Genomic DNA, 12133 nt, shown 5'->3' with positions numbered 1-12133 from the left:
CATGTTATTTATTCTTAAAGGCTAGAACCCATGTAAGAACAAAAGAACTATCTGTGTTTTTCACCATTGCACAGAAAAATAAAATGAATTAATAAATTGAGAAATTAAAATTAAGCATGATTATTTTTATTGTATGTACCATTTTAATTTTATATAACAGTTGTTATGGTTTGGATGTGAGATGTCCCCCAAAAGCTCACATGGGAGACAACGCAGGAAGGTTCAGAGGAGAAATGATTGGGTTATAAGAGTCTTAACCCAATCAGTGAATTACTCCCTGACGGGATTAATTGAAGTGGTAGGGTGTGGTTGGAGGAGACTGGAATTGGTGCGTGGCTTTGGGGTATATTTTGTATCTAGAAAGTAGAGTGTCTCTCCACTTTCCTGATGTGAGCTGCTTCTCTCTGCCACACTCTTCCTCCATGATGTTCAGCCTCACCTCAAGAACTGAGGAATGGAGCAAGCCTTCTACGGACTAAGACCTCTGAAACCATGAGCCCTCAAATAAACCTTTCTTCCTCTATAATTGTGCTGGTCAGATCATTTAGTCACAGCAGTGAAATAGCTGACTAAAACAACAGTCTTCATGTGATCACTGGTCACATGACATTTTCTGAAAGAAAATTTAAAACAACTTATTTGAGTAAGAAGGTATCTTTAAAATTGTAAACATGAAGTTAAACATATACATATAAGGCAGACAAAGACAAGCATCTCAAGAATAGTTTGGGCTGTGTACATAAAGACATTGAATCTCCTAAGGGTGGGGCATAAGCACTGATGCAATGATTCACATCTGAGTATACAGTAAGGCTTAGGGTCATTCACAAATCATTACTAATGAAGATACTATTTCTCTTAGGTTTTGTTTTTTAAAATTCGGATCATATCTATTGCTAACCTTGATTGTACCAAGAATAAGTACCTCACTAAGGTTATTGAGCAAGTAATTAAAATTTCAAGGAACTGTCAAGCAAAAAAAAAAATTCCAACTTTTCTGACTATGTGTTTCACTATATAACAATGGGACAGGAACTTTAGCCTTTAAGGTGAATTTACTTTCACAAAATTACATTAATGAGGATATTTATCTTAGGATAATACCCAAACTACCCCTTTAAAAGTTACTTGCTTTAAAAGCTAAGTACTGTTTAAAGACAAAAAGAAATAAAAACATGGCTCATTCATTTATTATTTATTTAATATCCACTGAGCAAAATATTCTACTAAATATTATAATCCCTGCCCTGTGACAATCAAAATAAATGAACAAGAAAAAATGAGAATTTAGTAAATACAAAATTATTTGGTACAAAAGTGTAACATGACAATAGGACTAAGATTATTAGGAAAGGTTTCCTAAAGAAATCATTATCAAATCAACTAATGACATTTTAACTGTAGGAATTACACACAAAAAGGAAAGAATTGAGAGAATCAGCAAATATATTTTAAGTGGAAGGCTAAGTTGGGAAATTAATAAGAAATTTGGAGAAGACAGTAAAACTAATAGATAGGTTGACTGCACATTCAACATAATAGGAAATAATAACATATTATCAGATAACAGAAGGAAAATGTAAAAAAAAAAAAAAAAAAATGCTAACTAATGTTGATAATTCTTCCGTACCTGTTATGTAGGGTGGATCATGACAATGGAAATAAAATTAGAAAAATCACTGTTACAGTTACCAAAGGTACAATGATAAAGATTTGTATTGGTATGGTTGAAGAAGCCTTCCCAATGCCAAGTTGGAGGAAAGTTAAGAGACTCAGGACTAGTAGTGTCTCTTTGAAGAAAAGTTAGCATTGAAAAAAAGAAAAAAAAGTTCTGGACTACTAACAAACTTGAAGGCCTAGAGGTCTTGAGTGTATGGCAAATCAAGGTCCCATTTCTCTGGTTTCAATGGCACACATAAGGAAATAGCAATACTTCCATGAGGCACCACATCAATGTCTTAGAACTGAATGAAAGGTGTTAAGTGTTGTTATATAATTGCAGCAATGCTGGTGAACTAGATTTTGAATTCAACGTGATACAACACAGATCCCAAAGTTCACTTATAAATTCAAAAATGTATTTTTTGAGATTATTTTTTTTTTTTTTTTTTTTTTTTTTTTTTGGTGCTGGGGATCGAACCCAGGGCCCTGTGCTTGTAAGGCAAGCACTTTACCAACTGAGCTATGTCCCCAGTCCCTTGAGATTATTAATACATTTCTTTGCAATGATAAGAGCCAACTGTATGCCAGATGCTAATTCAAGTATTTTACTTGTAATCCTCAAAACAATGTTTATTTTTGACTTTTATATAAGTGTTATAACCCATATAATCTTTGGGAAAATTTGATTTACTGATTTTGTTGTTTTTGTACACTATGACTTCCTCTCCTCAGACATTTATTTTTCCCATATTTTTATTGGTGCATTAGAGTTGTACATAATGGTGGGATTTGTTGTTACATATTCATACATGCACACAATATAATTTGGCCAATATCATTCCCCGGTGTCCCCTTTCCCTCCCCAAAAGTGTTCTTAATATATTAATGCTGCACCTTTTTACCTTTTGTGGGAGTTCTTTGTGATACTACAATTCTGAAGTAGGTACTATTACAGGGAAACAGGAGTCAAAAGGGTTTTAATGTCATAAACTCCTAACAAAAACACAGTAAAGGCAAAATTACTCTTGCTCAGGGATTGCCTATTTCATCTATCCAGTCTTAACAGACACTCTTGCCTGGGACTTGAAGAAAATAAAACAGGTTATGTTACTTAATGTGGTCTTGTTAAGAGTCAACTCATAATTTGATCATAAATTACAACAGGTAACACATGAAAGTCACAGATTGTTTTGTCACATCAAATTTTACCTTTGTTCTACTGAAAATAGGCCCCAACCTGCAGAATAATAAAAAAAGAAGGAGAATCAAACTAGCAAATTGATTTTGAGGAAAAAAATAGGAAATTATTTTAAATGTTGTACTACTGATCAAAAATACTAAACAACCATAGATTTGTAAAAGTTGCCTGCCACCACGAAAAAAAAAAAACCTCACTATTAATTTATTAAATAAATCGCCAGTCTTTAAGCCACTAGTAGTGATCAACAAATTGCCAGCCACATGACTGGGGGTTAAAGCTGAGGTCCAATTCTTAACGAAAAACGGGTGTTCTACTGAGACAACCAAAATAACTACACAGACCTCTGTGCTGACCCATGGCATTTTCAATGTACTGAATAAATAGGAAATGTCAAGTACACACATACAAAGGAAAAATCCAGACAAACCTGGCTGTAAAATAACAGTGTGACTGCTTAGTATCAAAATGATGAATTCTGAGTTACTTTCATTTAAGAGCCACCTTAGGTGTTTATACTACATTACCAGTGAAGAAAAAAGGAAATGTTAATAGGACTTGAAAAGACTCTGAATAGAGCATGACAGTTTTTTTAAAAGGGGGGAAAAAAGCTTCCAAAAGACTTGATTTAAAAAAACAAGAAGAAATTTTAAAAGAAAAAAAAAAATAATAATAAGGAATGGTTTCATCCAAGCCCCCTGCCTAGGAAGGGCTTTTCTAGCAAGCCACGCCACACCAAGGTTCCAAGGCAGAAGCCACCCACCAGGCATTCCCAGACTCTGAACCATGTCACTCCAGAAACCGAGAGGTCTTGGAATCTAGATGCTTGACGTGATCCAAGGCACTCGGAGCCCATTTCGGTCCAGGCCGGACCAGTAGGGCCACTTCTCTTCGCAGCAGCCTCCAAGGATTGCCACACCGAGCGGAACCCGTGGAGGTGGGAGGCACACGGTGGCGGACCTGGCAGTCCGCCCGCACCTTCACGGTAACACCCAACTCGCGCACCTTATCTGATGCCGCCTTCCTAGGCTGGGATCCGGCTTATGAAGAACAGCCAGAAAGTTGCAAGTTACACCTTTCCCCGCGATCCCGGGACGGGATGCAGAGGACCGCCCCGCCATCACACCCTGCGGCACCGACTCCGCGGGGCGTTCCCGAAGCGGCGCCCGCACCCAGGCCCACCGCCCCGCCGTCCACCGGCGCCTTCCCGGGGAGCCGCGGAGGGCGAGGCCCAGCTGCGGGACCACCCAAGGGGCCGGGTGCGGCAGGCTTACCTTGTTGAGGTGGGGGTTCCGCGTCAGCAGGTAGCCGCGCTGGTGGGTGTGGCGGCGGCGCGGGGCAGTGGGCTCCATGGCTGGCGCAGGGCTGGGCAGCGAGGTCGAGCTGGAGCGCGGTGCGGGCGACTTGTGCTGCTGAGGCGCCGGCGCGGAATGCGGCGGCTGCGGCGGCGGCCGCGCGGGGAAAGGCCTCGCGGCCGGGGGCGGGCGTGGGTGGCGAGAGGGGGTGGACGCGGCGGGAGGAGCCCGCGCGAAGCCGTGTGCCCGGCTGGGCGGCCTGTGAGAAGCGCTGAGTCATGGCAGGAGATCAGCCCAGCTGGCGTGCGAGGAGGAGGAGGAGGAAGAGCGGGGCCCTGGCGGAGCCGCGGGGGCTTGGGGGCAGGCGGCCAAGGGCCAGGGCGGACCCGGCGGGCTCTCACCAGGGGCTCCCAGCCACCGCGGTGGCCGGCAAAAGTGGGACCGCCCAAGTGCCGACCCCCGAGGGCTCCCCTGCGACCCCGGTGGGGCAACCCGCCACCCCAGCCAGCCTGGAAGATGAGCGGGGCACCAGGCTACTGACCAAGACCTGACCTGAAAGTCTGCCTCTCCGTTCCTCTCTAGTCTCTGGGAAGCTCGCTGTGCGGGACCGTCCTGGATAGCAGCCATGCCCAGGGGCCTAAGGCAGGAGGGAATCAACCTTGACCTAGAAAGCCTAGCCTGCGTGGAACTGGGAGGAAGGGAGGGCAGGAGAGCATGGGACGACGTCGTGTCAGTTTCTGTAAAGTATCCAATGAGAATTTTATTTGCTCTTAAAATAAGAGGAAAAGTGTTAATAGTGCAAAGGTCCAATGAATAGTCCTATTTGTCTTGTGCATAATTTCCCTGAGTTCTAGAAGCCAGGATGTTCAAGAACTGCTGCTCTCTGAATAACGATGGGGAACTCAGTCTTTCAGGGCTTCAGTGTCTTTGATAAAACAAGGAGGTCAGGATAAATGATCTTCCAGCGCTAAAATCCTGTGACTGTATTATTGATATTTACCCTTGGTTCAAAGAGTGGAAGAATAGTCAGGTCCAAGTCAGCCCGGAGGAGTGTCTGACCACCACCAACACCACCATAAAATAACAGCAAACACTAAAACTTCCTGTGCCCCGATTTTCTTTTCAGTGGATGGTTAGCTTCTGACTCTACGTACTGATATTACAAAAGATAGTTTAGGGGATTATTTTTTGGTTTTGTATCTCCATAAACGACACACATCCAATCCCAGGGTCCTTTTATTGTTTCTAATTATATCACCTTACCTTATAAGAAAGATTGTACAGTAATTGGGTTTTGGCTATACTTAACATTAAAACACTTCCTTGGCTTAGTTTTTGAACTTTCTAGAATCAGTTGTTTTTGTAGAGAATATTTTATGGACCACAAAAAGTTCTTTGAAAACATCCCTCCCATTTAAATGACACCTTTTGTTGTAAATTCTATAATCCATAAATAATTAACCCTGCAACATCTGACATGAAGGTATATTTTACAAAACTCACTCTCATAATTAACTGAGGCACATTACAATTAAAAGGGCTTTGTGTGAGACAAAAACAGATTAACAACATGTCTGGAAGCCAGACTCAAGATGTTTAAGGAGAAACAAAAATGTTAGTACAATAGAACCTTATTATAATGAAGCTCTTATTACATAAATTGAGATATATCACCTGTCTTCCTGTGTCTGGGTTTTAGTGTCTAGAGCTGATTTAGATGGTAAACCACAAAGAATATATGGTCCTTTCCTCCAAGCCAGTATTACAAAGAGATTATAAAAACCTGCTGCTGGTGCAGATAAAGTTCACATTGTTCACTGGTATGTTTATTTTTCTTATTAACAGATCTCCAGTCATCTTGAGTGATAAGCTGGAGGAGCCATTTTGTACATTCATATGTGTTTCAAATAGTGGGAAGAAGCCTTTTTCCCACAATGTTAACTAGAACACCAGATTTTTCAATCTTTTGTAAGATTAGGTTTTATCACCAAAAATACACAGGAAACAAGTACACAGAAAAAACTCTTTTTCTTTCATTTGCCTTGTAAGAAACTGCAGTCATTTTGCACACAACTAGTAATATTAAGAGTAGGTGCTAGAGCTGGGCATGTTGGCACATGCCTGTAATCTCAGAACTGGGGAGGCTAAAGCAGGAGAATTGCAAGTTCAAGGTCAACTTAACAGGTTAGCAAGGCCCTAAGCAACTTAGCAAGACACTGTCTCAGAATTAAAAGGAGAAAGGGTTGAGAATGTAGCTCAGTAGTAGAGCACCTTTGGGTTCAATCTCTAGTACCAAAAAAAAAATAAAAAGAAAACTGGAACCTGACAGATGACAAAAATACTTGAAATCTTAGCTACTGGGGAGGCTGAGGCAGGAGGATTGCAAGTTTGAGGTCAGCCTGGGCAGTTTAATGAGACACTGTCTGAAAATGAAATTTTAAAAGGGCTGGAGTGTAGCTTAGTGGTAGAATGCTTGCCTACCATGCTGGAGGCCCTAGTTTCAATTCTTAGTACCACAAAAAAATAAATAAATATGTGGGCATAGGTGCTAGAGATGTGTCTTCCTGGTAGAGTGCTTGGTGATCATGCCTGATGACTTGAATTTAATCCCTTAAAAAAAAAAAAGAATGGGTATAATTCACAAAATAAGAAGCTAAAACCTGTAGGTTTCTGTTGCATAGTTGAGAATGTTATCAAAAAAAAGATTTTTCATTGGCAAACTATAGCAATACAACCACCTCAATGTTTATAGCAGCACAATTCACAATAGCTAAATTATGGTATCCACCCAGGTGCTCATCAATAGATGAATGGATTAAGAAATTGTAGTGTATATACACAATGGAGTTCTAAGCCATAAAGAAAAATAAAATTATGGTATTTTCCAGTAAATGGATGGAAATTAAGAATATCATGCTAAGTGAAATAAGCCAAACTCAGAAACTCAAAGGTCAAATGTTTTCTCTCATACATGGAAGCTAGAATAAAATAAAAGAAAGGGGGAGGGAAGACTAGGATATGATATCATGAATATAAAGGGAAGATCAATAATGATGGAGATTGAGAGGCAGAGTGGAAGGATGGGAAAGGATAAGCCATACAGAATGAATTCTTTAAAAATCCTGTGTATTTTTATATATAAATATACCACAGGGAACTTCACCTTTATGCATAGGTAAAAAGAACCAATCAAATATAAATTAATAGAGGAGCAAAGGGAAATCTAGTAGAGAAAGGAGGATGAAGGAATGGAGGGAGGACTGGAGGGAAAAGGGGGGATCATGGACTGAAACTGGTTGAGTTCCATGGATGTATGAGTTTATTGGGATGAACCCAACTACTATGTTTAACTATAAAACTCTAATAAAACTTTGTAAAAAACTGAGAAATCATATTTTTCTTTGCCAACTTAAAACTAGTAAACAATGAACTTTTAAAATACAGATTAAAATATTATAGTAGATATTCTAATCTCATTAATGTATTAGTTGAAATGTTAAGTACAGAAAAATTGGAAATATCTAAAAGCATATATAACAATTCTAATGTTTTATTTTTGTGGTAAAAAAGATAATCAAATAGAAAATATATGTAGCACTTTGATAGTTTGTAATATTAAGGATCTGTATTTCTTCACACAAAAGCACTTTACTACTATGAAATCTAGTGCTTATTCTACATTAAACACATCTAAATTTAGGCACCAAATTTTTATCAGGAATATTTAACCTATACTTATACCTTATAAAATTTGCAGATGAAATTATATTCATATACCCAAATTATTGCACACAAACTTAAAAGGGTTCCAAAAGCTGTCAGTTTAAAATTTAAATTAAAATCAAATAAAATTAAAAATTGAGTACCTCATTTGCACTGACCTTGTTTCAAGTGCTTAATAACAACATGGAGCCAGAGGCTATGGAATTAGAGGGCACAAGTCTAATTCAGTACTTTTGAATCTTTGTTTTCTTTTTTTTTTTTTTTTTTTTTTGCTTTTTGAGATAAGGTCTCACTGGGTTGCCCAGGCTCATCTTCTAGACTCAGACCATACTCTCAGCCAGGACTACAGGCTGGTCACTGATCCCAGCTAACTAAATGTGGTAAGTGACTGAAGAAGATCAAATACACATACCTATATTTTGCAATATTCACATAGAAGTTGTTACACTACTTAGGAGTAACTCAAGTTGTACTACCTCATTAGTCTTTCACTTATAGAGCTATTTGTAACTATAAATGCTATGAGGAATATTGATTTCTTTATAAAATTCAGATTCTTCTCCTTCCTAGTTAACCTCATTTTTCATTCCTCACACTGTTTTCTTAAAAATTCACAAAGTCAGCAGCTAGATGTGGTGGCCCACACCTGTAATCCCAGCTACTGAGGCAGAAGATTCACAGATTCAAGGCCAGCCTCAGCAACTTAACAAGACCAGTCTCAAAATAAAATGTGCTGGGGATGTATCTCAGTTGTAGAGTACCCCTGGTTCAATTCCCAGTACCAAAAAAAAAAAAAAAAAAATCTTTTCAAAAAAAAGTCCCATTTGACAACATGGCACACAGATTAAAACTATAAATTAGTAAGACTTCATTATAAACAAAACTTCTGGAGTGTAGATGTCCAAATAAGTATTATACTTTAAGATAGCCAAATTGCTTGAGGAATTTTGCACAAGCTCCTAACACTGCTGCCATTATTTGAATTTTTTTCAGCTCCTTATTTGGAATTACTTCTTATTCACTCTGAGAAACACTATAAGAGCATTATATTTGTGTCAAATATACAGGTAGCAAGAATTAGGACTTCAACATACATTTTGGAGGACAGTTTAATTCAAAACAAGTATGAAATCTGGAATCAGACTGACTAGTTCTATGACTTTGGGAATCTTATTCTCTCTGAGCCTCAGTTTCCCAGTTGAAAAATGGGGACCATAAAAGTACCTGTATTTTAAAGTTGTTAGGGGAGTTAAATCAGGTGATATTTGTGTTTATTCAATAAATATTTATTGATCACCTATGATATGCCAAACCCTAATCTACACCCTAAAATAACAGGAATAATAGAAGTTCCTTGGCATCTGGGAATTATATCCTATTGAGACAATAAATAATCAATAACTATATCTTATATGACTCAATATATGTAAAGCACTTAGAACAGTGTCTATGGAATAGTAAGCACTGGACAGATGTTATTTTCCTTCAAGGTCTAGTTCCTCAAGTCAATGAAAATTTTGTAGAAATTTGAAAGAAAAAAAAAAGATAGTTCCTCAAGGCTAGAGAGATATAGCTCAGTGATAGAACACTTGTGTAGCAACCAAATCCTGAGTTCTATCCCTAGCTCCAGAAAAAAAAAGTGTTAAATACAAGATGTAGTTCATCTTATGAAGCCATCTGCCATTCTCTCACATAGATATTTATCATTTAATTTATTCTAAAGCTTATTGAACGCTTACCATATGCTAATCCACACTCATGGGTTTATGGGAAGAAACAGCCAATACATAAGAAAAGATGTAGATAATAAAAAATCTGAACTGTGAAAGAAATCAGTGTGCACTTCAACAGTCAGCAACATGAAAACTAATTTTAAAATATTTATAATGCTTTTAAATTGCATTTTTCATAATCCTTGGCATGCTTTGAATTCAACTACTTAAAACTATCTCTGAATGACAGGAACTTTTTTTTTTCAGGTGTAACTACAGGATAGTATCAAGAATGCTTTATCTACATGTTTAAACATTTGTCCCCCCAGTGGGAATATTCCTGGAAATATTCTGTCAACTTTGAAAGGGAAAGCACTTGTTTATACAAGTAATAATTGATGTTCATATCAAAGATGCATTAAAAGTATTAGTTTATAATAGGGACTATAGAATCAAACTTCCTAGATTCCTATTCCAGTTTTGTCACTTCCAACTTGAGTAGAGGCACTCAAGTTATTTACCTCCTTCCATCTCCTCAGATGACCTGTTTTCATCAATAGTAAGCACTATATGAATATGATCAAATGAAAACAATCAAGGTAAATAAATCAGGTACATTGCTCTATATGCTTAGTTTGACCTTTTAAAAATAAAAAGCTGTCCATCACTACAAGAAACAACGTGTTCTAAGAATACAAATTTTACAATTTCACAGATTAGAGGTTTTGGCATTAGAATGCAGACTTAACTGACTTGATAAGTAAGGTTTGGTATTAATCTTTTTTTAAAATATATTTTTTAGTTGTAGATGGACACAATACCTTTATTTTATTTAATCATTTTTATAAGGTGCTGAGGATCAAACCCAGGACCTCACATGTGCTAGGCAAGTGCTCTACCACTAAGCTACAATCCCAGCCTCAGTATTAATTTTGGTAAGAATTTTGTTTCTCGATCAATAAAATGAAGAGAGAGCCTACAGAATGAGAGAAAATCTTTACCACACATACCTCAGAGCAGTAATCTCTGGGATATATAAAGAACTCAAAAAACACACACACACAAAAAAAATCTTATCAATAAATGGGCTAAGGAATTGAACAGACACTTCACAGAAGAAACACAATTGATCAACAAACATGAAAAATGTTCATCATCTCTCGCAATTAGAGAAATGCAAATTAAAACTACTCCAAGATTTCATCTCACTCCAGTCAGAATGGCAAATATCAAGAATACAAGCGGGGCTGGTGTTGTGGCTCAGTGGTAGAGCACTTACCTAGCATGTATGAGGCACTGGGTTAGATTCTCAGGACCACATATAAATTAATAAATAAATAAACAAATAAATAAATGTCTATCAACATTGAAAATATTTTTTAAAATAATATAAGCAATAATAAGTGTTGGTGAGGATGTGGGGGAAAAGGTACACTCATACATTGCTGGTAGGACTCCGGAAAAGCAGTATGAAGATTCCTCAGAAAACTTGGAATGGAACCAGCATTTGATCCAGTTATCCCACTGCTTTGTCTATACCCAAAAGAATTAAAATCCGCACACTACAGTGATGCAACCACATCAATGTTTATAGCAGCTCAATTCACAATAGCTAAACGATGGAACCAACCTAGATGCCCTTTGACAGATGAATGGATAAAGAAAATGTGGTATGTATACACAATGGAATATTACTCAGCCTTAAAGAAGAATGAAATATGGCATTTGCAGGTAAATGAATGGAACTAGAGAATATTCTGCCAAGTGAAATAAGCCAATCCCCAAAAATCAAAGGTCAAATGTTTTCTCTGATAAGTGGATACTGAGCCATAGGGTGGGGAAGATAGGGAAGAATGAAGGAACTTTGGATTGTGCAGAGGAGATTGGGGAGGGTGCAGCGGGATATGATTACACTACTGGTGTGACTCTGCACCATGTACAGCCAGAGGAATGAGAAGTTATGCCCCATTTGTGTACAGTGTGTCAAAATGCATTCTACTGTCATGTATAACAAGTTAGGACAAATTTTTAAAATTTAATTTAAAAAAAAGATAAAAAGGCAACAAGAAAAGAAAAAAGAATTTTGTTTCTGACTCTTCTATTTGTGTTTATTACTCATTATAAAGTAAACTGTTTTTGAATTGCTTCTTTTTGTTTAAATTTCATGTTTTAAAATTTGGAGGTAAAGATACTTGGAAATACAATTGAACCCATGGAAGTTTTTACTTGTTTGTTTCCCTTCCCTAGATAGCACCACAGCAGAACTTCTATAACATATCATTTATTTATCTAGGTCAAGGACCAGCTATCTTTGTTGCATACTAAAGCTTGCCATTCTCATTGTCCATTGTACCTATACCAGTCCAAATCTCTTCTATACCTTGAGGAGTGTTAGAGTTATTCAGATTCTGTAAAAAGCAAGGAAATTATGTCACCCCAAAATTTGGAAAAACTCATGGGGCTTCCAATTGCATTTTTATTGGTATGAAATATATTACCTCAAAATTAGTAGCTTAAAACAATATATTCTCTCTCCCAGTTTC

At 37.7% G+C, this 12133-nt stretch overlaps 1 protein-coding gene across 2 annotated transcripts in view; it reads right to left on the bottom strand.

Annotated features, from left to right (window-relative positions):
* The window catches only part of Me1 (malic enzyme 1), a 196757-nt gene extending 192079 nt beyond the window's left edge, over positions 1 to 4678 (bottom strand). For both annotated transcript variants that reach the window (XR_007109440.1, XM_047558063.1), the window contains exon 1: positions 4135 to 4678. Coding sequence is in view for 1 of the 2 variants with exons in the window: in XM_047558063.1 (XP_047414019.1) it covers positions 4135 to 4212 (78 nt within the window). In the remaining variant the exon portion in view is untranslated. The remainder of the gene's footprint in view (positions 1 to 4134) is intronic.
* Positions 4679 to 12133: the final 7455 nt, after the last annotated feature.

Source organism: Sciurus carolinensis, chromosome 7, assembly GCF_902686445.1.
Source record: "Sciurus carolinensis chromosome 7, mSciCar1.2, whole genome shotgun sequence".
Classification (NCBI taxonomy): Eukaryota; Metazoa; Chordata; class Mammalia; order Rodentia; family Sciuridae; genus Sciurus; species Sciurus carolinensis.
This window is presented reverse-complemented; position numbering and strand designations above follow the sequence as displayed.